Source organism: Patiria miniata, unplaced genomic scaffold (assembly GCF_015706575.1).
Source record: "Patiria miniata isolate m_02_andy unplaced genomic scaffold, ASM1570657v1 HiC_scaffold_7, whole genome shotgun sequence".
Taxonomy (NCBI): domain Eukaryota; kingdom Metazoa; phylum Echinodermata; class Asteroidea; order Valvatida; family Asterinidae; genus Patiria; species Patiria miniata.
Window position 1 is genome coordinate 36,899,450 of NW_024037074.1, and position 27,061 is coordinate 36,926,510.

The window sequence follows — 27,061 nt, forward strand, 5'->3', positions numbered from 1 at the left end:
ACAGAGGTGGTCGGTATTCACTACGAAAAATCCATGGTATGTCACATCGAACACCGAGCAGAATACTAGCGACACATTTCCATGGAATTGCGTATACAATGTACATCTTAGGTTCTTTGCCGAGCCCCGGCACTTACACTCCTTGTAAATTTCCTATGAAAAAAACAAAACATGAACGAGTTCAGAAAGCAGATGCTCAAGACCTTGAGAGATTCGAGTAATGACAGTTAATAAGTCAACACTTTATTTATCTAATCATCGATATAATAGTTCTGTAAATATTTTAATAAGAAGAGTTAAAAATGTTCTGTTTGATTTGATGAAACTGTACATGCAAAGTAAAACCAAAAGATAAAGTTGAGGGTAAATAAGAAGCACTTTATTAATTTACGCTCTAATAATGCTGATTTTTACAAAATGTAACAAAATAAAATACACGCGTAATAAAAAGCCGGTTACACTGACGCGCGGAATTGGTTTTAAAAATGACTTAATGATTATATCACAATTTATTCAGCCTGATACTATACAAACCAAGAACAAATTTTGACTTGGGAACACCGACGGCATATTAATAAAATAGAAAAATATTCAGCACGCACAAAAAGGCCTAGAAACTATTATGTGATCTCAAAAGGTTTATTTATGTACAACCATTTACTTGACCTACTAATATTTGCACATCTTACATGCAAAACATCAGCCTATTAATGATAGCTTTATGCAAAGCTATTAAATGGGAGCCTCTCGATCCGACCTCATGCAAACACACGTTCATCATTCCCTTTCGAAAACTTCCCAGCCATCTTTATGCGGACTTGTGTCCATATTAAGGTGTGTTTTTCTACTCTTAAATAAGTATACTGCCTGTCAGGAAAACAGGCAACGGGAATGAATTACAAGTTGTATTGTTGTAACACCACTCACTGGTGTTCATACTGTGTACAAAAATATTGTTACAGCTAAAAAAAGAAGTCACAAAAACATGACGTTCAGGCAAGAAGCACGAGTCTAAAGTTTCAGACACGAACTTCTTGTAAGACCACCCACTGACATATAGTGTAATTCAACAGGCATGCAGAAGACACAAAATATGACGGTTCCACTTTTAATATTTTGGAGCATAGTATCCCGACTGTGCTTGCTGAGGCGGGTGAGCAGGGTCCCAGGTTGGGGCACTCGCCGGCAGATTGTAGGTCGGGTACTGAGGGGCGTACATGAGTTTTACCAAAGGTGTAGTCGTGGCCATTCTTGCTTGGTATTTCCTGGAGTCCTTCCACGGCAACTTGGTAACTCGGGGGTGGCGCAGCTATATTTAAGTAAAGGAATAAAATAATGTGCTATTACAAATCTATCAAAAGTAACTACATGTACAGGGAAAAAATAGTGTTCGAAACTGGATGTATGATTGCAGGATTTTTTTTATAGGATTCTCGAAAGACTTGTTTTGACATGGACTTACTTGCAGCGCTAGCGGACGGTTGCTCACTCACAATGGCGGATGGATCCGGGTACTGAGACTGGTAAAGAGGCACTGTCCCTATGGTAACAGGCAACTTCACCTCAGCATCCAATGGGGTGCTACTGACGTCACCTTCAAACTATAAACAAAGGAAGAATATACATGTATTGATATTCGGTTTGAGTTCTTTGCATCATAATGGTACACTCTAAAGCATATTGTTTTCGAGACTAGACATGTAAAGTAATTTCATATCGACTTAAAGCTTATGCAGACTGCGCAGACAGTGCGCGGAACTGTCGGCAAAGACCATCATGTTCAACTTTGCCGATTGTCTGGGTTGTCGGTGACATTTCCGAATGAAATTGTTTCCATATGTCCGTGTTGCAGTTTTGGTCTTGTTTGCGATGGACTCTCTGCGTTACCTCGATATGGAAACTAGGCTTTAGGGAGCTGCATGGTACTGTTGAAAGCACACTGTGTTGGGCCGCTGTTTTACTCAGGAAAATCATGGAGGAAGGAAATCCTCCATGGTCCACCTTACGACCATAAGCGGTTAAGTATATCCCTCGCTCGAACTTGTGACAAGAAACTGCTATCCCTTTTGAGTCATCTATATACCAAGTAAGTATCTTTAGTTCTGCATGTCTCTTCCATTTGGCAGGGCATACCTCAACGAAATACTCAATCTTGATGATGTTGCATCCCTGGGGGCCGGATGGAGGAATGGAAGGTAAGATGAGAGGCTTCCAATCCATGCGGGCCACCTCCCCACTCTTACAACCGGGAGCTTTATCTTTGACCATGGTAAACGTCCGCCTGGTCTTGTGGCCGCCGCTGGAGAAGTACGTGACAAACTGAAAGGAAGGGGACCAGTTAAAATATACGTGAAATACTTACCAAAATAAACCGAATTCTTTTGGTACGGTATACATGTATATTTTGTATTGCACTTGGTGACTTGCAGTCAAATACTGTTAAGTTTCACTGTCACACTGAAGGGGCATCGAAAGCAAGTTTCTTTTTTCTTTATATATGTGACCAAAGGTACTAGGTGGGCATTGTTTGCTATGAAAATAAAGGTACAATATATATGTTTTCAGCTAAAGTTAGCACTGAGAGGAGATTGAAGAGCCATGGAATGATTTGGATTTACTTGTCCAATTTACCATCACATGCACCCTTCTGATGAAAACTGTAAAGTGGTCATACAATTATGACTTTGTTGTGCATTAGTGAGTGCCTCAAGAGCAATGTCTATATATCACGGTAACAGCAGTGGTGTATTAGCAAATCAGCTCCTTGGTATAGAGACAAGTTTCGAGACATTTTACCGTTTCTCATTTCTCAACCAATTGAAGTGTATGTTAATATATTGTTGCAGCAAGGCTGCAGTGTTTAGCAAACGTGACATTATCGTACCCTGAAGTTCAACTTGTCTGCAGCCCGGTTCATACTAGGATCGAAAGCGAAAGCGAACGCGAATTTGTGACCTATGGGGAGTATTCGCGCTGCTAATTCGTAAAAGTTGAACACATTTGAACTCGGGCTAATTTTGCAGCGAATGTTTCATGACGTCAAATTCGCTTCGCATTCGCATTCACATAAACCGGGCTTTAAACATCAAAAGACTAGAGATATATAGGAATGACCCGACAATCCGTTAAACTTTAAGGGAACTTGTCAACCAAGTTTCATGAGGAAATAAACACAACTTTAATACAAGTGATACCCCGAAAACTACCTACTCCGTGTCTTCACAAGTATGACGACACAAACAATACCAACATTACTCTCATAAGATTAAACCAAGTAAACAAATCAATCGCAAGTACTCCGATGAGAGAAATGTTGTAATTGAAGGAATTAGTATACAGGAAAGAAAATACACATGCGATAATTCAACCTGAACTAGCTTGTAGGTAATGTCAATGATTTCTCGGCTGGTGTTGTTTTCGATCGTGCCCGACACAAAGATACTCTCTCCCGGCACGTAGGCACCCTTGTCCGTGGAAGCTTTGACTATGATCGGGCCCTGGGCGCAGCACAGGCAGCAGACTGTCTTGGTTGCCTCTTGGTGAGACGGGATCTGAAAAATAGGAGAAAAGGTTCACTTATTGGTTTGAAAAGAGTGACATTATCCAACCGATCACTTTAATGACACAAAGGAGGCTTTCATTTTCAGTTACAATATCATGACTTGGAGTTTGTATTAGTATCACATAATTATCAGTGGATGCCACTTGGTGTATGAAAGGAGAAAAGACTTGCTGCAAAGTGTCTCGCTTAGGGACACAGGAACACAGATCCACAAGTCAACGGTCGACAAAGTGCCTTTAACCTCCTCATCATAAAGCTCTTTACCATGAGGACCCAATGCACCACATTTTCAAAATGGCTACTTTTCCAGTTTGGGATCTTCTTTGGTTTAGGGGTGGTCTTCTCTGGGTTAGAATTTCTTCAAAAAGTCAATGTCATCCCACCAAAACTTGAAAAGAAAATGATGGGAGATGTCATGTTGATCATCAATATTTTTGTTGCATCCTGAACACATGTGAGAGTTCTGAGTATCTTAAAAAGAATTTTCAGGTATGGAGATTTATCACTGGTGTATGCATGGGATTTTTTTTTTATGGGGTGCACCCCGATCATCCCCAAATGGCGTCGTTAAGTTTATCACTCTCATTCGCTCAAGAATAAGGCCTTTTTCACAGAGGTGCCACGGAAAATTAGTGCTTAGCATAATGTACTTCCTTATAAAAACCACCTGGGAACCATTCCCAAGCTATACATACAATACATGACATATGGGCTGGTAACCGTTTATTCCGTAAGGAAATAATTTCTTTGCATAGCAAATTACGTGCTGAGCAGGTGCATAAACTATAAAAAAACAAACACCATAACTTACTCTGGCATGGGGCATGGTATTCAGGTCAATGGGTATACCAACCACGGTGAACAGCCGCTCCGTGTTATGGTTAAACTTCCAGGGCCGGTCGATCTTGCACATGATCCGGTAGCGGATCCAGCCCACGTGCGACTCGAACGGGAAGGGCAGCGGGACGTTGGGAATCTGGAAGGAGAACGGGAAGCGATGCTCCCCGGAGTCAAGGAACAGCCTGGATGCGCCGGGATCATTTTTACCTGCGGGAAAACGTACAGTTGTATTTATACCATTGCCGTTAATATACCACGTGGCCTGTTCGAGTAAAACAAAATTGACCGTTTCGTAGAAAGAAGTCAACAGGGTTTTTTACGGTGCCGACTTCATGACGAAAATTCGGCGCAATCATGGCAGCCGGTAAATGCTGACTGGCGCTGTCCACGTTTACACGCGGTTACAGTTACATTCGTCGCTGAACATTCCTGTTCCATTCAAGCAAAAATTGCCAATGTTTGAAATCTTTTTGTGCATATTATTTTAGGATAACCAATAAAGATATCATTGGCAACGTTTGGGTTCAGTTCGTGTAATAAGTGGAACGCAGCAGCCCTTTTGTCTAGGCCAATAGGAAGTGTGTCAGACGTGCATGAAAGGTACTGACGTCAGACGTATATACATGGTATATATACATGGTATATATACATGGGCTTGAAATTGTGCTCATGACTGGAGAACAATTAATAAATCCTGTTTGTTTTAGACTAGAAAACTACATGTACATTCATAATTTCTTTTTTTGTGATCAAATTGACAGGAGGATCTGATTCGGATTATCTGACTTACTTTTTCCCCAGCAGATGATCTTTTCTTTGAAGTAGACCTCCCTGGCCGAGTAGTATCGACGGTGCTTGCTATCTCCCTCTGACCAACTGGTGTGAGACTCGCCTTTGAACTTGATTTGAATGCCTAACTTGAGGATTAAAACAAAAGAACGACCTTAAAGAGCACTGAAGGTTAAAACCACACTCCATTAGCACATATGGTACGTACAGGCCTACTCTACAGAGATATACGAGCTTCCCTAAAAAATGTACATTATAGTTTCATCGTCGTGTCTTTGCAACAAGGTCGTTTGCCTATCTCCTAAAATGGCATTTACGCAAAATGCGCGTTTTAGGATTACAAAAGGTCGTATCTCGCTTAAAATGAGCACAATGTACACATTGTACACACAAAGTCAATGGACGTCGAGATACGACGTTGTTGCACCGACATGTTGCACGGAGCGTATTCGCGCGAGATACGACTTTGCAGAATCGAGTAACGACCAATTGTTGCACTGACGCAACGATTGGCGTTCCAGAGTCGCGACGAACAAAATTATCAATAAGACGAAAAAATTGGAGCTATTAAACGCGAAAGATCGACTCGGTTACAGTCATTCAGATTGACGGGTTCTAGTCAATGGTAAATCATTACATAAAGGTCGCAATTCTGGGGAAAAAAGGTTTGAGTCGCCCATAGTACTTTGGTTCGGCATTACACTGGTGATAACACGTCAAGGGAATCCAATTTTTTTTTTTTAGTGACTTCGCAATAAAGGCATGGCAATGAGTACACCACCATCTTTTCCTAAAAAAACATTGGTTAAATTGGTCAGAAATTGCCTCAGATCGCACCACAGAGCATCTAGAATCCAAAAAAAAATTTGGATTCCGAACCCCACGCCGTAATTTTTTTTAAACACTTTTTGGGGACCAAATTGTTTTTGGCCCCCCCCCCAAAAAAATTGTGTTCTGGATCCGCCCTTGTAACACGTTACGAACTATATTCAGGTGTGTAGTGTGAAATTTTGACTCTATGAAACACGTACTTGTTGTATTGCGCATGTCTAAGTGAAGACAATTCGAACAGGGTCAGTGACTCACACGTGAGGGTCAGAATCCACGTATCAGGTAAAAGAGACCATATATTTCACCGGAGTTCAAATTTCATGTGACACCGGTTCCTGCTTGGCGCGAATGTGCGAACGCGAATGTGTGTCATCAATTACGCGCTGCATGAACACATTTCATGTAGGCCTAATTCCGATAAGTTTCGCGGCGAAATTTTCGATGGGTCAACTTATTTTCCGTCGAATTCGCATTCGCTTGCATGAAGTATTCTATACTCAACCATGACCCAACCAAACGAAAGACTCAAAAGCCTTTTTTTCGGACAAAACTCAATACAATTTTGTTGAATTTGTTCACACGATTTTTAGAGCAAGACGTATATGACATCAACATTTCTTCACTGATGATCAACAAAGAAATCCGGTGTGAGGAATTTTCGCGCTTGTTTGGCACGTGACGCCGCCAATTACGACGAAAAAGCATTTAATTCTCCAATACTTCTACGCAGCACGTATATCCTTCGAGATAATTATTTCGTGTCAAAAAAATTAATATGTTGCATCACACAAGACGGGAGAGGGGGGCATTGGTGTTTGCATTTCGGCAACTGACAGACATGACGTCACTGGTCACGTGGTCCATATACGCACCCCTGACGTCATTCTTGACTTCTCCAAGCACAATTCTCACATAGCCTCGGACTACTTCTCCCGATCGGTAGACAGCAGTATTGTCGCCATCGAACACGACATCAAACATCTGCAACTTGGCCATGACGAACGCTCTACAATATCGCTGGATAAAGGCACATAATAAGCACGTATGTAAATCATTGGTCATCATACCGGGAAAGGAACGAATACTGGTTTACTGAGTAAAAAAAAACCAGCTCAAGATGTACAGATACGGCGCTCGATAGTAGTCCCCAAAACCGTATGAAATTATTCCGCTTGAAAAGCGTGGATATCGTTCTGAATAAAACAATCGGGGGGGGGGGATGAGGTTACCTGCGAGAACGAAACAATATAAGCGTATGGTCAGATCCCCTAAGCTATACGCGGTCCTTTTTCTACGCATTCACCTTCAATTTACCTGCGCAGATTATGAATGGTCGAGGATTATGTTTTCTCTGTTTTCTCGATCCAAATAAACAGTAGAAAACGATCGAGCTGACACCTCAGCAAGTTAGTTGTTATGCATCCTTTACTTTGAGCAATTTTGATGCGTTCAGCGAGAAGAAACAATCACAAAGATCATCACAATACCTATGTAGTTCACTGAACAAAATGAACCGGGGTTCAATACAATGTACATGTATGTCATAATGACAATGCTTATTCCGATTAAATTCAACAAAAAAAAGGGCCAAAACAGTTGTCATGTCACTTGCAATAGTGGCGTTTTCGCATGGCACGAAAAAAAAAATCAACCGATGTTTATGGAATGATTACTTAAGAGATAGGTCGTTATTCATACATGGCCCGACAATAATTTAATTCTCACAGGGTATAATAATGCTTGTTCCAACCCCTGCCAAATCTGGGGACCAGGAATTAGCAGTGCGCTATAGCATGCTGGTGCGCAAAAGTAACCCTCCAAAACATACGGACACTCAAAGGCCGGGAACTTTGTTTCCCCCCGTCTAATTCAATTCAGTTGACATTTTTTAAGCACTCTCCAATGAACCAATACAAAGTTGGATAAAATAAGCATAATACAGTGATATTACAAACGAAAAAAAATATGAAGGTAATTACCACCACAAACAAATCAACTTTTGAAGCTAGTTATTCAAATTTAGATTAATAGAAAGAGAAATTAAGAAAAGAGTACAAGGCTGTTTCCATAAGCGTACAAGGGCAAGGAGACGCATCTTATAAGGATAGTGCAAAATTCCTGCGACTGAATACAGTCGAGTCTCGTTAATACAAACTCGTTCGGACCTAGCCAAATTGTTTGTTATATCAGAATTTTGTATTAAGAGGAACATCAGTCCCATTCATTGTGCACACAAATGCACAGTCAGGTCTACGGCTTTATGTTTGTTATAACCAGAATTTTGTATTAACAGAGTTTGTACTAACGAGATTCGACTGTATAGGCAAAATATATTATCTGGAAAACATTGATGAATGCAATTTATGGATAGGCCTAAAGTATACTTTTTCGTTAAACTTCAAACCATAATAAAAGAAAACATGTCATAAGAAAAGTCAATTTGTTGAAGAGAGCGGATGAACATCTTCAGATCGATGCCCGCCTAATTAATAATTATTACGATCCTCCTATAATATACACCCTATTTTTCTGGAGCCGACACTAAGAAGATAATAGCCAGCCTGCATGTATTACGTCCAATCATAATCCTTTGCAGTAGCCGAACTCAATTCTCCGCATGTTATTAATGTCGACCTGTTCAAGGTGAGTCCGTTGATCCAATGATAGGCTGATCGAAATGTTGACAATATGGATTGAATATACATGTATGCGCACTGTACTAATGCATTTCGCTGAGCGTGCCACTCTGAATATAGCGCATGTATGTGCGTTTTCTTCCTTGTGGTCAGTTTCTCCTTACTTCAAAAAAAGTCACCCTCTTTTCATTAAAGCTCTTTGAGCGCGAACACAATGATGTCTAGAAGCCTTTTTCAACATGGAGATAGTAGGCCAACATGTACAGTGCCGTACTGTATAACATAGTGTACCACGTCATGACTCGCTGCACATCATAATGCCGGCATGCAGATACATCTAAATGAGATCCGTCCGAATATAGCGCCCAAATACTTTTCAACATGCATGTTCACGAACGCGATCACGACCCTGCTATCAAAATACACGACTCGAAATATGTGCTTCTTACCTACTGAGTTTCAAAGGCTACGTCAAACTTGATTTCGGGATTTCAAGTTGGGTTCATGGTTCAACTTCAGTGATATGCAGCAAAGCTTAGACGGGCGCGTGGCAACCGCATATCAGACGTAGGCAGGCTAGGATATACATGTACAATGTACATGTACCGCATGTACGTACAATAGAGTTTCACCAGTCCGTTTGTAGCCGACATAGCAAGGATTTTGTGCGCCACCAAACTGAGAAACAGCCGTGCATGGCTTATTCACCGATTCGAAACCGAAATAAGACCGTGATCTCCTAGTGGACTATTTATGCATACTAATTAAATAACGTGGAATATGCAGGCTCGCTCGCTCTTCAAATGTAAAGCAGCTGTAATTATGCAGGTGTTAGTCATATTGACGGATGTGCAAAGTATAGGCATACATTCCAACGACTCAATTTCAACACAATAATATAAGTTGTGAAAGAAGCCAGCAGCAACTGTTTACAAAATTCACCTATAATCCAGTATCTTAAAAAAAACCTTCTATTTTTGTATCATCCCGAAAAAAGAATAGTTTTCCTGTTGTCCGATATAGCGAATGAGCCGTCGATATAACGAATGAAAAAAAAAAAAGAACTACAATTTTGGAACTATGGTGGCCGGGTCTGACTATAATTCAGGCCAATATGTCTTCGGGCATAAAAGCGTATCGGCCAACTTGGCCACGTTTTTTTTCTCCCGAGGGTTGCATGACTTGTCACTTTTATAGGCATAGGTGCTCAAAATAAATAAATTGGAAGGCAAAACGCGGGTTTTTTTTACATTCAGTCCTTCAGAACTGGTCTCCGTACGCACTTTGCATGGGTTCTTTTGCGTGAATTTCTAAATGTTAATCTATGTGGACGCACTGCGCGCTCGGGCTTGGGGATCTCTGTTTATTTGACGGACTGCTGACTGCATGCATTGGCCGTGATGTGGGAGTCGCGTCACCGCACATCTTGTTACCCGTAAAGTTTAATCCATTCCCTTGACGTTGGTTGATGACAAGTTTGAATGAATGGAGTAAATGATGAACAGAATAGCTCCGTGTATGGGTGGGTTGACAAACAGACATTCTGAATTAGCACACGAAAAGAAAACTAAGTTATTGCATATGCCCTCTCCAAGCTCATAACACATATAATATATACCGAAATAAAAACGTCAAAACTGAGGCATCGACATGATCGCTTCACTGTAAAACCGCGTTTTTAGGTTTAGAACACTTAAATAAACACCAATCTGTGATTAAATCGTGATGTAGTTTATCCAATTAACATGATTACTGATTTGGATATCTGGTGTTTAAAGGGAAAATACAACATTTGCAAACATCAAAAAATAAAACTACCAAATCATTTTGAAATACCTTGCTGGACTGTAAGTGAATGACAGTGTAAAGCATCCTGTACAATCATGGCACCTGGTATACTGTCATTTTCAAGAAAAGTGGTATTTTTGTATCAATTTCCAACGCTGATCGGCCGATCAGCGTTGGAAAAAACTGGCTTTTTTTCAAATACTGGCCCCAGTTGACCATCGCACTTGTTTGCAATCGATTACACACCCAAGAACGGGTACAAGCCAGCTAGACTGGTTCCCTGACCTTACGATTCCCCAATACATGTAAACTGCTGTGATTCTTCTTAAATGGAGTCAGGGAACCAGACTACAGGAAAATGATTGTTTTTCTTGGTTTTTATAGCATTTTCGAACCCAAAACCTCGAAAAAGTCAGTGTAACTATATTTGCTATATATTTCCAACCCCCCCATTCCATCCATTTCTGAAAATTACAGCAAAAGCAAATGATGTATATTGACTACGGAACAGTGTTAAAAAAATAAGGACCTATACCAAAGGCGCGTGTAATATGACTTAGTAATAAACAAACGGTAAAAAAGAAAACACATCAATCTGTTGTAATTTTAACTACTTCTATCGATTCAACAAATGACAGCAACATCTTCAGATCAGATGATAAAAAAATGGACACTAGTACTACGGGTAGGTAGGAAAATAAAACTTAAGAAACTTGCATACCACGATGTTTGCCGTTTGCCGATTGCAGGTGGAAAAATTGCCCGGTGTGCTGAGAAATCGTACCCACGGCACGTGCGTTTCCACCCCTCGTTCCGAATAAAGTCTTTGCGGAATGGAGAAAAAACGTACTGGGTAAAATGACGCATAACCAGGATGCCCTAAACCACAATTCGCAACACGCTTGAGCGCACACAGGGTAAAGGAACCCAAACAAATCGATGACCTATTTTGTGTATTCAGCAATTATGCAACCGGTTGTGTGGAAACGCCGCAGAGCGGCCTTCAAGGGTGACCGTTTTAGCCGATTTTCGGCTAACCGACAGAAATTTGGTTAAAAACGAGTTTGACAGAAAAATTGACAGCATTGATTTTTTTGGCAGATTTCTGGCAGAATTCTTCAAAAATGGTTATTTGACAGAAAAACAGCAAATTTGAACACAAAAAGGGTACATTTGTTTTAAAAGCTTCAATCCTTTCAAACAAACCCATGAAAAAATGATGGAAAATTGCCTCAAAAATTGAGCAGGCCTATAGGACCCTTTAGCAGTGACATAAGCTGCCTAGTGCCGAATGTTAATGAATTGGATGAATAACATGTTTCCCCATTTGTTTTTGACCCCCCCCCACACACACACACACACAAAAGGGGGGGGGGGGGAGATTTTAACGTTATTCACACATATGACCGTCAACATGTGTTTTGATGTTATCTAGGGTCCCCTTGGTCCATCTACAGAGGTGGTCGGTATTCACTACGAAAAATCCATGGGATGTCACATCGAACACCGAGCAGAATACTAGCGACACATTTCCATGGAATTGCGTATAGGAGGTTTTTTGCCGAGCCCAGGTGTAGCATGAATTTAGGTTTTATGAAATACGGACTCATTGGTGGTATTGCGCATGCTCTTGCATAGATAATTAGGAAAGGGGCCGGTCACGAGAGAGGGTTTAACCAATAAAAGGGAAAAAGAGTCCGATTTTCATACGAGTCCGATTTTCATATGACACCGGCACTTTCTTGTAAATTTCCTACGAAAAAAACCAAAAACATGAACGAGTCCAGAAAGCAGATGCCCCAGACCCTGAGAGATTCGAGTAATGACAGTTAATAAGTCAACACTTTATTTATCTAATCATCGATATAATAGTTCTGTAAATATTTTAATGAGAAGAGTTAAAAATGTTCTGTTTGATTTGATGAAACTGAACATGCAAAGTAAAACCATTAGATAAAGTTAAGGGAAAACAAGAAGCACTTTATTAATTTAGGCTCTAATAATGCTGATTTTTACAAAATATAACAAAATAAAATACACGCGTAATAAAAAGCCGGTTACACTGACGCGCGGAATTGGTTTCAAAAATGACTTAATGACAATTTATTCAGCCTGATATTATACAAACCAAGAACAAATTTTGACTTGGGAACATCGATGGCATATTAATAAAATAGAAAAATATTCAGCACGCACAAAAAGGCCTAGAAACTATTATGTGATCACAAAAGGTTTATTTATGTACAACCATTTACTTGACCTACTAATATTTGCACAACTTACATGCAAAACATCAGCCTATTAATGATAGCTTTATGCAAAGCTATTAAATGGGAGCCTCTCGATCCGACCTCATGCAAACACACGTTCATTTTCCCTATCGAAAAACATTCCAAGCCAAGGACTAGTGTCCATATTAAGGTGTGTTCTTCTACTCTTAAATTGGTATACTGCCTGTCGGGAAAACAGGCAACGGGAATAAATTACAAGTTGAAGACACGAAATTGTTGTAACACCACTCAGTGCTGTTCATACCGTGTACAAAAATATTGTTACAGCTAAAAAAGAAGTCACAAAAACATGACGTTCAGGCAATGAGCACGAGTCAAAAGTTTCAGACACGAACTTCTTGTAAGACCACCCACTGACATATAGTGTAATTCAACAGGCATGCGGAAGTCACAAAATATGACGGTTCCACTTTTAATATTTTGGAGGATAGTATCCCGACTGTGCTTGCTGAGGCGGGTGAGCGGGGTCCCATGTTGGGGCACTCGCCGGCAGATTGTAGGTCGGGTACTGAGGGGCGTACATGAGTTTACCAAAGGTGTAGTCGTGGCCACTCTTGCTTGGTATTTCCTGGAGTCCTTCCACGGCAACTTGGTAACTCGGGGGTGGCGCAGCTATATTTAAGTAAAGGAATAAAATAATGTGCTATTACAAATCTATCAAAAGTAACTACATGTACAGGGAAAAAATAGTGTTCGAAACTGGATGTATGATTGCAGGATTTTTTTTATAGGGTTCTCGAAAGACTTGTTTTGACATGCACTTACTTGCAGCGCTAGCGGACGGTTGCTCACTCACAACGGCGGATGGATCCGGGTACTGAGACTGGTAAAGAGGCACTGTCCCTATGGTAACAGGCAACTTCACCTCAGCATCCAATGGGGTGCTACTGACGTCACCTTCAAACTATAAACAAAGGAAGAATATACATAATCGGTTTGAGTTCTTTGCATCATAATGGTTCACTCTGAAGCATATTGTTTTTCATAAAGCAATTTCATGTCGACATTAAGCTAATGCATACTGCGCAGACAGTGCGCGGAACTGTCGGCAAAGACCATCAGGTTCAACTTTGCCGATTGTCTACGAGATAGTTTGCGTCTGTCTGGGTTGTCGGTGACATTTCCGAATGAAATTGTTTCCGTATGTCCGTGTTGCAGTTTTGGTCTTGTTTGCGTTGGACTCTCTGCGTTACCTCGATATGGAAACTAGGCTTTAGGGAGCTGCATGGTACTGTTGAAAGCACACTGTGTTGGGCCGCTGTTTTACTCAGGAAAATCATGGAGGAAGGAAATCCTCCATGGTCCACCTTACGACCATAAGCGGTTAAGTATATCCCTCGCTCGAACTTGTGACAAGAAACTGCAATCCCTTGTGAGTAATCTATATACCAAGTACGAGAAGTAACTTTAGCTCTTCATGTCTCTTCCATTTGGCAGGGCATACCTCAACGAAATACTCAATCTTGATGATGTTGCATCCCTGGGGCCCGGATGGAGGAATAGAAGGTAAGATAAGGGGCTTCCAATCCATGCGGGCCACCTCCCCACTCTTACACCCAGGAGCTTTATCTTTGACCATGGTAAACGTCCGCCTGGTCTTGTGGCCGCCGCTGGAGAAGTACGTGACAAACTGAAAGGAAGGGGACCAGTTAAAATACGTGAAATACTTACCAAAACAAACCGAATTCTTTTGGTACGGTATACATGTATTTTGTATTGCACTTTGTGACTTGCAGTCAAATACTGTTAAGTTTCACTGTCACATTGAAAGGACATCGAAAGCAAGTTTCTTTTTTCTTTATATAGTGACCAAAGGTACTTGGTGGGCATTGTTTACTATGAAAATAAAGGTACAATATATCTGTTTTCAGCTAAAGTTAGCACTGAGAGGAGATTGAAGAGCAAATAGAATGATTTGGATTTACTTGTCCAATTTACCATCACAGGTACCCTTTTGATGACAACTGTAAAGTGGTCGTAAAATTATGACTCTGTTGTGCATTGGTGAGTGCCTCAAGAGCGATCTCAACAGCAGTGGTGTTTCTTAGCAAATAGCTCCATGGTAGACACAAGTTTCGAGACATTTTACCGTTTCTCATTTCTCATCCAATTGAAGTGTATTACGTTAAACTTATTGATACAGGAAGGCTGCAAACGTGTTAAGACAAAGCACGGACATATCATACCTTGAAACTCAACTTGTCTTAAAGAGCAAAAGGCTATATAGATACAAATGACCTAACAATCTGTGAAATGTTAAGGGAATTTGTCAACCAAGTTTCACGAGGAAATAAATATAACTTAAAACACAATTGATCCTTCAAATTATCCTAGTCTTCACAATGGCGACACAAGCAGGACCAGCATTACTCTTATAAGATTCGCTCTTTTCACACTTCCGCCATGGGCATGTACAGCCTTGATCTGGTAACTTTACACAATAAACATAGCCGGTTCAGTGATTCCCTTGTCGGGGTTCAGATCACTGAACCGGCTATTTTTATTGTGTAAAGTTGCCAGATTGAGGCTCTGCATGCCCAATGGCGGAGCGTGAAAAGAGCGAATCAAGTAAGTAAATTAAAGATTAACCAAGTTAATAAATCAATCGCAAGTACTCCTATGAGAGAAATGTTGTAATTGAAGGAATTAGTATACTGGAAAAGAAAATACAAATGCGATAATTCAACCTGAACTAGCTTGTAGGTAATGTCAATGATTTCTCGGCTGGTGTTGTTTTCGATCGTGCCCGACACAAAGATACTTTCTCCCGACACGTAGGCCCCCTTGTCCGTGGAAGCTTTGACTATGATCGGGCCCTGGGCGCAGCACAGGCAGCAGACTGTCTTGGTTGCCTCTTGGTGAGACGGGATCTGAAAAATAAGAGACAGTGTTCATTTTGTTGGTTTGAAGGGTGACATGCTCCAGCTGAATATTGCAATGACATAGAAGTAACTTTTATTTTGAGTTTCAATCATGATTTGGAAATTTGGAGATTATATTAGTACCACATAATATCAGTGGATGCCGCTTGGTGTAAGGAGAGAAAAACTTGATGCAAAGTGCCTCGCTTAGGGACACAGGCACACAGATCTATACAAGTCAACGGTCGACAAAGTGCCTTTAACCTCCTCATCATAAAGCTCTTTACCACAAGGGCCCAATGAACCATATTTTTCAAAATGGCTACTTTTCCAGTTTGGGATGGTCTTCTTTGGTTTTAGGGGTGGTCTTCTTTGGGTTAGAATTTCTTCAAAAAGTCAATGTCAACCCACCAAAAATTGAAAAGAAAATGAGAGATGACATGTTGATCATCATTTTTCTGTGCAGCCTGAACACCTGTGAGAGTTCTGAGTGTTTTAAAAAGAATTTTGAAGATTTATCACTGGTGTATGAGAAGATTTTTCATGGGACGCGGCCCGATAATCCCCCAAAATGGCGTCGTGACATACATCACTGTCATTCGCTCTAGAATAAGGCCTTTTTCATAGAGGTGCCACGAAAAATTAGTGCTTAGCTTAATTTACTTCCTTATAAAAACCACCTAGGAACCAAGCTATACAGGGTGAGTAAAAAAAAGCGAAACCCAAATGTCGGGACCATTGTTTTAGTGAAGTTCTGCACGTAGCACTTTCAAAATCTCGGATATGAAAGCCCAATTCATATGCTTTCTTTTAGTACAAGAATCGTTCAAATCACTTATTTACTTTTCAAGTTACGGAATTTTAAACACAACCACTGTTTTAAATGGATCCAAGGATCACAAAAAAAGGTGTGTGCTGTTTTAGAAAAATGAAAACAATTCACACACATCCCTATGTGATTTTCTTTCGTTTTGCTGAAAGAACACTTATCTTCTTGTGATCCGTGGACAAAACTTAAAAACGGTGGTTGTGTTTAAATTTCCGTAACATGAAAAGTGCATGAGTGATTTGAATGGTTGTTGTACTAAAAGAAAGCTTATGAATTGGGCTTTTACATCCGAGATTTTGAAAGTGCTACATGCAGAACTTCACTAAAACAATGGTCCCGACATTTGGGTTTCGTTTATTTTGACTCACCCTGTATACAATACATGACATTTGGGCTGCTATCCGTTTCTTCCATAAGGAAACACTTTGCATAGCAAATTACGTGCCGAGTAGCTGCATTAACTTTAACAAAAACACCACAACTTACTCTGGCATGGGGCATGGTATTCAGGTCAATGGGTGTACCAACGACGGTGAACAGCCGCTCCGTGTTATGGTTAAACTTCCAGGGCCGGTCGATCTTGCACATGATCCGGTAGCGGATCCAGCCCACGCACGACTCGAACGGGAAGGGCAGCGGGACGTTGGGTATCTGGAAGGAAAACGGGAAGCGATGCTCCCCGGACTCAAGGGTCAGCTTCGATGCACCGGGGTCATTTTTACCTGCGGGAAAAGGTACGGTTGTTACCATTGCCGTTAATCTTCCACGTGTCCCGTTTGAGTAAAAAAAAATGAACAGAAAGAAGTTAGCAGGGTTTTATACGGTGCCGAATTCATGACGAAACTTGGCACGATCATCGCAACCAGTTCACGCACTTACTGTCGCTGTCCACGTTTACACGTGGGTACAGAGAAATTTACATTTGTCACTGAACATTCCTGTTCCATTCAAGCACAAGTTGCCAATGTTAGAGATCTCAGTTTGTGCATCAGGATAGCCAATAAGGATATCATTGGCAACGTTTGGGTTCAGTTCGCGTAATAAGTGGAACGCAGCAGCCCTTTTGTCTAGGCCTATAGGAAGAGTGTCAGACGTGAAAGATACTGACGTCACACGTATACAGGGTCAGTAAAAAAAAAACCCAAAAAACAAATGTCGGGGCACTTTCAAAATCTAGAATATGAAAGCCCAATTCATAAGCTTTCTTCTAGTACAAGAATCAGTCAAATCAGGCATGTACTTTTTAAGTAACGGAATTTTAAACACAACCACCGTTTTAAAGTTTTGTCCACGGATCACAAAAGGCATTCTTTCAGCAAAACGAAAACAAATCACATAGGGCCAGTGTGTGAATTGTTCTCGTTTTGCTGAAAGAATTATACGCATATCTTTTCTTGTGATCTGTGGTCAGAATTTAAAAATGGTGGCTGTGCTTAAAATTCCTTAACTTAACTGAAAAGTACATGGGTGATTTGAATGGTTCTTGTATACTAAAAGAAAGCTTTATATGAATTGGGTTTTCATTTCCTATATATTGAAAGTGCTATATATACATGCAGAACTTCATTAAATCAATGGTCCCGGCGACATTTGGGTTTCTCTTTTTTTTTACTCACCCTGTATATATGGGCTTAAAATTGTGTGCATTACTGGAATACAATTACTAAATCCTGGGGTTTTTTTTGACAAGAAAACTACATTCATAATTTTGCTGTGTGATCAAATTGACAGGAGGATCTGATTCGGATTATCTGACTTACTTTTTCCCCAGCAGATGATCTTTTCTTTGAAGTAGACCTCCCTGGCCGAGTAGCATCGATTGTTCTTGCCATCTCCCTCTGACCAACGGGTGTGAGACTCGCCTTTGAACTTGATTTGAATGCCTAATCGAGGATTAAAAACAAAGAACGGCCTTGAAGAGCACTGAAAGTTAGAATCACACTCCATTAGCACACACCATTAAACTTTGGCACGTATACTATAGGCCTACTCTACACAGATATACGAGCTTCCCTAAAAAAAAAAGTGCATTATATAGTTTCATCGTCATGTCCGTGCAACAAGGTAATTTGCCAATCTCCTAAAATGGCATTTGCGCTAAATGCGAGTTTTTAGGATTACAAAAGGTCGTATCTTGCTTAAAATGAGCCGGATGTACGCACAAAGTCAATGGACGTCGAGATACAACGTTGTTGCACGGAGCGTATTCGCTCAAGATACGACTTTGTCGCAGAATCGATTTACGACCTTGTTGCACTGACGCAACGTTTGGCGTTCCAGAGTCGCAACCAACAAAATCATAAGGCGAAAAAATTGGAGCTATTAAACGCAAAAGATCGACTCGTTTACAGTCATTCAGATTGACGGGTCCTAGTCAATGGTAAATCATTACATAAAGGTCGCAATTCTGGGGAAAAAAGTATCTGTTTGAGTCGCCCATAGTACTTTGGTTCGGCACCACACTAGTGATAACACGTCAAGGGCGGATCCGGGGGCCCCTGGCCATGGCCCCCCCCCCCCCCAAAAAAACGATCACGATTTTTTTTTTAGTGATTTCGCAATAAAGACATGGCAATGAGTACACCACCATCTTTTTCTCAAAAAACATTGGTTAAAGTGGTCAGAAATTGCCTCAGATCGCACCACAGAGCATCTAGAATGCAAAAAAATCAGGGCCCTTAAAGTTGGACCCGAACCCACGCCGTAATTTTTTCAAACACTTTTGGGGGACTCAATGGGTTTTTTTTGGCCATCCAAAAAATTGTGTGCTGGATCCGCCCTTGTAACACGTTACGAACTATATTCAGGTGTGTAGTGTGAAATTTTGACTCTATGAAACACATACTTGTTGTGCGCATGTCTAAGTGAAGACAATTCGAACAGGGTCAGTGACTCACACGTGAGGGTCAGAATCCACGTATCAGGTAAAAGAGACCTTATATTTCACCGGAGTTCAAATTTCATGTGACACTGGTTCCTGCTTGGCGCGAATGTGCGAACGCGAATGTGTGTCATCAATTACGCGCTGCATGAACACATTTCATGTAATTCCGATAAGTTTCGCTGCGAAATTTTCGATGGGTCAACTTATTTTCCTTCGAATTCGCATCCGCTTGCATGAAGTATTCTATACTCAACCATGACTCAACCAAACGAAAGACAAAAGCCTTTTTTTGGGACAAAATTCAATACAATTTTGTTGAATTTGTTCACACGATTTTTAGAGCAAGACGTATATGACATCAATATTTCTTCACTGAGGATCAACAAAGAAATCCGGTGTGAGGAATTTTCGCGCTTGTTGGCACGTGACGCCGCCAATTACGACGAAAAAGCATTTAATTCTCCAATACTTCTACGCAGCACGTATATCCTTCGAGATAATTATTTCGTGTCAACAAAATAAATATGTTGCATCACACAAGACGGGAGAGGGGCATTGGTGTTTGCATTTCGGCAACTGACAGACATGACGTCACCGGTCACGTGGTCCATATACGCACCCCTGACGTCATTCTTGACTTCTCCAAGCACAATTCTCACAAAGCCTCGGACTACTTCTCCCGATCGGTAGACAGCAGTATTGTCGCCGTCGAACACGACATCAAACATCTGCAACTTGGCCATGACGAACGCTCTACAATATCGCTGTATAAAGGCACATAATAAGCACGTATGTAAATCATTGGTCATCATACCGGGAAAGGAACGAATACTGGTTTACTGAGTAAAAAAAACAGCTCAAGATGTACAGATACGGCGCTCGATAGTAGTCCCAAAAAACCGTATGAAATTATTCCGCTTGAAAAGCGTGGATATCGTTCTGAATAAAACAATCGGGGGGGGGGGGGGGAATGAGGTTACCTGCGAGAACGAAACAATTAATGCGTATGGTCAGATCCCCTAAGCTATACGCGGTCCTTTTTTCTACGCATTCACCTTCAATTTACCTGCGCAGATTATGAAGGGTCGAGGATTATGTTGTCTCTGTTTTCTCGATCCAAATAAACAGTAGAAAACGATCGAGCTGACACCTCAGCAAGTTAGTTGTTATGCATCCTTTACTTTGAGCAATTTTGATGCGTTAAACGAGAAGAAACAATCACAAAGATCATCACAATACCTATGTAGTTCACTGAACAAAATGAACCGGGGTTCAATACAATGTACATGTATGTCATAATGACAATGCTTATTCCGATTAAATTCAACAAAAAAAGGGCCAAAACAGTTGTCACGTCACTTGCAATACTGGCGTTTTCGCATGGCACGAAAACAAATCGGCCGATGTTTATGGAATGATTACTTAAGAGATAGGTCGTTATTCATACATGGCCCGATAATAATTTAATTCTCACAGGGTATAATAATGCTTGTTCCATCCAACCTTACCCCCGCCAAATCTGGGGACCAGGAATTAGCAGTGCGCTATAGTCTGGTGCGCAAAAGTAACCCTCCAAAACATACGGACACTCAAAGGCCGGGAACTTTGTTTCCCCCCGTCTAATTCAATTCAGTTGACATTTTTTAAGCACTCTCCAATGAACCAATACAAAGTTGGATAAAATAAGCATAATACAGTGATATTACAAACGAAAAGAAATATGAAGGTAATTACCACCACAAACAAATCAATGCTTTGAAATTAGTTTTTAAAATTTAGATTAATGGAATGAGAAATTAAGAAAAGAATACAAGGCTGTTTCCATAAGCGTACAAGACCACGATGACGCATCTTATAAGGATAGTGCAAAGTTCATGTGACTGAATATAGGCAAAATATATTATCTGGAAAACATTGATGAATGCAATTTATGGATATAGGCCTATAGTATACTTTTTGTTAAACTTCAAACCATGATAAAAAAACATGTCAGAAGAAAAATCAATTTGTTGAAGAGAGCGGACGAACATCTTCAGAAGGATGCCCGCCTAATTAATAATTATTACGATTTACGATCCTCCTAAACACACCCTATTTTTCTGGAGCCAACTTCACTATTATGAAGATAATCTAGCCAGCCTGCATATATTACGGCCAATCATAATCTTTTGCAGTAGCCGAACTCAATTCTCAGCATTTATTTATGCATGTTATTAATGTCGACCTGTTCAAGTTGAGTCCGTTGATCCAATGATAGGAAGATTACCTCCATATGGTTGATCGAAATGTTGACAATATGGATTGAATATAATGCGCACTGTACTAATGCATTTCGCTAAGGCGTGCCACTCTGCATAGCGCATGTACTTTTATGTGCGTTTTCTTCGTTATGGTCAGTTTCTCCTTACTTCAAAACCTCACCCTCTTTGAGTGCGAACACTGTGATATCTAGAAGGTTTTTTTTTTTAACATGGAGATATAGTACAATATACATGTACATGTACAAGTACAGTGCCGTACAGTGTAGTGTACCACGTCAAGACTCGCTGCACACAATGCCGGCATTGCAGGTACACAAATCGCTAAATAAAAGTCCGTCCGATAGCGCATGCATCATGAAGATAATCTAGCCAGCCTGCATATATTAAGGCCAGTAATAATCTTTTGAAGTAGCCGAACTCAATTCTCCGCATTTATTTATGCATGTTATTAATGTCGACCTGTTCAAATGGAGTCCGTTGATCCAATGATAGGAAGATTACCTCCATATATGGTTGATTGAAATGTTGACAATATGGATTGAATATCTGCGCATTGTACTAAGGCCAAAAAAATAATAGTTCTGCTTCCGGTTTCCCTACCTACCCTATTCTGACAGCCCCTACCCTAATTTTTTTTTATGGGAAAAATGAGGGGAAAACACCCAAAACCATCAATTTTACCATTTATCCTTGACTACACGCGGACGCCTCCATGTGATCGTACACAAAAAAAAATTGGCAAAACATTTTTTTCCCCTACCTACCTACCCTAATTTAAAATGCCATGTAATCGGAAGCAGAACTATTTTGTTTTGGCCTAATGCATTTCGCTGAGCGTGCCACTCTGCATAGCGCATGTATGTGCGTTTTCACTGAGTTCCTTGTGGTAAAACCTAGCTCTTGATTGCGAACACACTGATGTCTAGAAGCCTTTTTCAACATGGAGATAGTAGGCCAACAAGTACAGTGCCGTACAGTATAACATAGTACGAAAGCCCTGTAGTGCCATCAAGTATATATTTTGTCCAAGTTCGTTTTTATGAACTATATATTTCGCAAAGTTCGTTTTTATGAGTTATATATTTCGCAAAGTTCGTTTTTATGAGTTATATATTTCGCAAAGTTCGTTTTTATGAGTTATATATTTCGCAAAGTTCGTTTTTATGAGTTATATATTTCGCAAAGTTCGTTTTTATGAGTTATATATTTCGCAAAGTTCGTTTTTATGAGTTATATATTTCGCAAAGTTCGTTTTTATGAGTTATATATTTCGCAAAGTTTTTTTTTTATGAGATATATATTTCGCAAAGTTCGTTTTTATGAGTTATATATTTCGCAAAGTTCTTTTTTATGAGATATATTTTACGGAGTTACGGAGTTTTATGAAGTTACGGAGCCCCTAAAGTGACATCCAAATTTTTTTTTTCTCGTGTGCACGACATAGTATCTCGTGCGCACGAGATAATTATCACGTGCGCAGGACATATATCTCGTGCGCACGACATAATTATCTCATGCGCACGAGAAATATGAAGTGCACACGAGATATTATGTCGTGCGCACGAGGTAAAAAAATAATTTTGGATGTCCCTTTAGGGGCTCCGTAACTGACGCGCTGCTTTCTTTACACACAAACTCGTCCGCTGCACGTGCAGCAAGCTCCGTTAATACTTATTATTATCTCGTGCGCACGAGATATATGTCGTGCGCACGAGATATATGTCCTGCGCACGAGATATATGTCCTGCGCACGAGATATATGTCCTGCGCACGTGATAATTATCTCGTGCGCACGAGATACTTTGTCGTGCGCACGAGATAAAAAAATAATTTTGGATGTCACTTTAGGGGCTCCGTAACTTCATAAAACTCCGTAACTCCGTAAAATATATCTCATAAAAACGAACTTCGTCAAAATGTATCTCATAAAAACGAACTTCGACAAAATGTATCTCATAAAAACGAACTTCGTCAAAATGTATCTCATAAAAACGAACTTTGGGAAATATATAACTCATAAAAACGGACTTGGACAAAATGTATCTCATAAAAACGAACTTTGCGAAATATATAACTCATAAAAACGAACTTGGACAAAATGTATCTCATAAAAACGAACTTTGCGAAATATATAACTCATAAAAACGAACTTTGCGAAATATATAACTCATAAAAACGAACTTTGCGAAATATATAACTCATAAAAACGAACTTTGCGAAATATATAACTCATAAAAACGAACTTGGACAAAATATATACTTGATGGCACTACAGGGCTTTCGTAACATAGTGTACCACGTCATGACTCATGACTCGCTGCACATCATAATGCCGGCATGCAGATACAATGTCCTGTTAAATCTCTAAATGAGATCCGTCCGAATATAGCACCCAAATACTTTTCATTTTCAACATGCATGTTTACGAACGCGATCACGACCCTGCTATCAAACTGCTGCCTTTGTACATGCAGACACTCGAAATATGTGCTTCTTACCTACTGAGTTTCAAAGGCTACGTCAAGCTTGATTTCGGGATTTCAAGTTGGGGCCTTGTTCATGGTTCAACTTCAGTGATATGCAGCAAAGACGGGCGCGTGGCAACCGCATATCAGACGTAGGCTAGGATATACATGTACATGTACATGTACATGTACATGTGCATGTACGTACAATAGATTTTCACCAGTCCGTTTGTAGCCGACATAGCAAGGATTTTGTGCGCCACCAAACTGAGAAACAGCCGGCCGTGCATGGCTTATTCACCGATTCGAAACCGAAATAAGACTGGTGGATCTCCTAGTGGACTATTTATGCATACTAATTAAATAACGTGGAATATGCAGGCTCGCTCGCTCTACAAAAGTTAAGCAGCTGTAATTATGCAGGTGTTGGTCATATTGACGGATGTGCAAAGTATAGGCTTTAAGTTTAATACATTCCAACGAGTCAATTTCGACACAATAGGTCGAATATAAGTTGTGAAAGAAACCAGCAGCAACTGTTTACAAAATTCACCTATAATCCAGTTTCTCAAAAAAAAAAAACCTTCTATTTATGCATCATCCCGAAAAAAGAATAGTTTTCCAGTTGTCCGATATAGCGAATGAGCCGTCGATATAACGAATGAAAAAAAGGAACTACAATTTTGGAACTATGGTGGCCGGGTCTGACTATAATTCAGGCCAATATGTCTTCCCGCATAAAAGCGTATCGACCAACTTGGCCACGTTTTTTGTATAAGCATAGGTGCTCAAAATAAATAAATTGGAAGGCAAAACGCGGTTTTTTACATTCAGTCCTTCAGAACTGGTCTCCGTACGCACTTTGCGTGAATTTCTAGGCTATGTTAATCCATGTGGACGCACTGCGCGCTCGGGTTGGGGATCTCTGTTTATTTGACGGACTGCCGCCTGCATGCATTGGCCGTGATGTGGGAGTCGCGTCACCGCACATCTTGTTACCCGTAAATTTCCATTCCCTTGACGTTGGTTGATGACAAGTTTGAATGAATGGAGTGAATGGTGAACATGATAGCTCCGTATAGGGGTGGGTTGACAAACAGACATTCTGAATTAGCACACGAAGAGAAAACTAAGTTATTGCATATGCCCTCTCCAAGCTCATAACATATAATTATGTCCAGAAATAAAAAGGTCAAAAGAGGCATCGACATCGCTTCACTGTAAAACTGCGTTTTTAGAACACTTAAATAAACACCAATCTGTGATTAAAACGTGATGCAGTTTATCCAAAGAACATGATTGCTGATTTGGAAATATAGGCCTATATCTGGTGTTGGCATCTTGACTACGGAACAGTGTTCAAAAAATAAGGATAGGCCTACCAAAGGTGTGTAATATGACTTAACAAACGGTAAAAAAGAAAACACATCAATCTGTTATAATTTTAACCACTTCTATCGATTCAACACATGACAGCAACATCTTCAGATCAGATAATTAAAAAAAAATGGACACTAGTAGATACGGGTAGGTAGGAAAATAAAACTTAAGAAACTTGCATACCACGATGTTTGCCGTTTGCCGTTTGCCGTTTGCCGATTGCAGGTGGAAAAATTGCCCGGTGTGCTGAGAAATCGTACCCACGGCACTTGCGTTTTATCTCGTTCTGAAAGTCTTTGCGGAACTACTAAATGGCGGAAAAAGTACCGGGTAAAATGACGCATGACCAGGATGTCCTAAACCACAATGCACCACACGCTTGAGCGCACACAGGGTAAAGGACCCAAACAAATCGATGACCTAATCTGTGTATTCAGGAACATTATGCAACCAGGTTGTGTGGAAACGCCGCGGAGCGGCCTTCACTAGTTCCATTTGTGGTGAAATGTAAACATAATAGTGGCGTGTACACGGCTACGGAAGCATAGAAGGGCCAAAAGAAATTCAGAAAAATTTTGTTCCTATTTCGCCGCGGCGAGATAGGAACGAAATTGTTCTTAATTTCTTTTGGCCCTTCTACGCTTCCGTACACGGCCAAGTAAAAACAACAAACGTAAAATCACATGTCATAAAGTTAGGAATACTGATGATCCAGGGGTGTAAATCCGAGAGGGGGGGTACAAAAAGGTAGATTCTGAAGGCATTTTGCGAACTTCCCAACAACCAAAATGTATTTATGAAAAAAAAAGGGAGAAAGAGTACAAATTAAAGCTTTAAGGGCAAAGGAACCAAACAAATCGATGACCTATATTGTGTACTCAGCAACTTGAACATCATGAAACCAGCTTGTGTGCGCGGACATGGAGAGCTATTAAAAGGTGCGAACAACGAATTCGACGACCTTCAAGTTCCTTTCGAGGTGGATATTTTAAACATACGGAAGACGGAGAGTACCACTCAATGAGTGTGAATATATTTTTTTGGTGTGAAAATGTGTTTTTTGTACAGCGGCCGCCACTTATTATGTGACGGCCGCCACTTATTATCTGGCGGCGGCCACCACTTTGCTGTACAAAAAATATGTTCACACGCACCAAACAAATATATTCACACTCATTGAGTGGCACTATCCGTCTTCCCAAGTAATCCGAAGTTTAAATTTTTTTTAAAAATATATATATATCCCTCCCACTTTTTGAATAGGGGGATGGGCTGTTGGATCACCCCTCCCCTCCCCACTTTTTGGTGTTGTGAAAAATAAAAAGGTTGATTCTGAGGCATTTTTCGAAATTTCCCTTTTTAAAATTTTTTTATTAAAAAATGCGCCGTTTTGATGTACATGTATAACGTTATGGAACGTAACATCTGTATCATGAACAGCGCCCCCTAGTTTCATGTGGTATCCAGCCAGCCCCCATGTACCCCCTTTTTCGAATTTCCTCAATTGGGCAATCAGTTGTCGGTGATTTTAGTCGCCCCCATCCCCCGGCTCCTCCCGCTCAGATTTACGCAACTAAATAGAACCTTTTCATTGAGACCTATAGTGATTCATCAAAAAGGCGTTTCAAAACACGCATTTAATTG

The 27,061-nt window shown here is 40.4% G+C and overlaps 1 protein-coding gene and 1 pseudogene across 2 annotated transcripts; both read right to left on the bottom strand.

The window, feature by feature from the left end:
- Positions 1 to 212: 212 nt before the first annotated feature.
- On the bottom strand, positions 213 to 25,778 carry LOC119744492 (annotated as a pseudogene).
- LOC119744494 (arrestin domain-containing protein 3-like) lies at positions 12,261 to 25,700 on the bottom strand. 2 transcript variants are annotated; one of them, XM_038220436.1, is made up of 8 exons: positions 24,071 to 24,187; positions 19,931 to 20,075; positions 18,188 to 18,310; positions 16,914 to 17,149; positions 15,425 to 15,607; positions 14,182 to 14,367; positions 13,503 to 13,641; positions 12,261 to 13,349 (listed from the first exon to the last, which is right to left on the bottom strand). In XM_038220436.1, exons 2-8 carry the CDS (start codon positions 20,052 to 20,054, stop codon positions 13,150 to 13,152), a joined length of 1,191 nt encoding a protein of 396 aa, XP_038076364.1. In that variant the 5' UTR covers positions 20,055 to 20,075; positions 24,071 to 24,187; the 3' UTR covers positions 12,261 to 13,149. The 2 variants fall into 2 exon arrangements, with proteins under 2 accessions (XP_038076364.1, XP_038076363.1); XM_038220435.1 differs by lacking the exon at positions 24,071 to 24,187 and adding an exon at positions 25,601 to 25,700 and having other exon boundaries at positions 12,401 to 13,349.
- Positions 25,779 to 27,061: the final 1,283 nt, after the last annotated feature.

What these genes read in the sequence shown, in the direction of transcription:
- LOC119744494 (XM_038220436.1), bottom strand. Translation starts at nt 20,054, where the DNA reads ATGGCCAAGTTGCAGATGTTTGATGTCGTGTTCGACGGCGACAATACT. An exon ending in ATACCATGCCCCATGCCAGA is followed by an intron (nt 15,608 to 16,913) that starts GTAAGTTGTGGT and finishes CTTATTTTTCAG; the next exon opens with ATCCCGTCTCACCAAGAGGC. An exon ending in ACCGTCCGCTAGCGCTGCAA is followed by an intron (nt 13,350 to 13,502) that starts GTAAGTGCATGT and finishes ACTTAAATATAG; the next exon opens with CTGCGCCACCCCCGAGTTAC.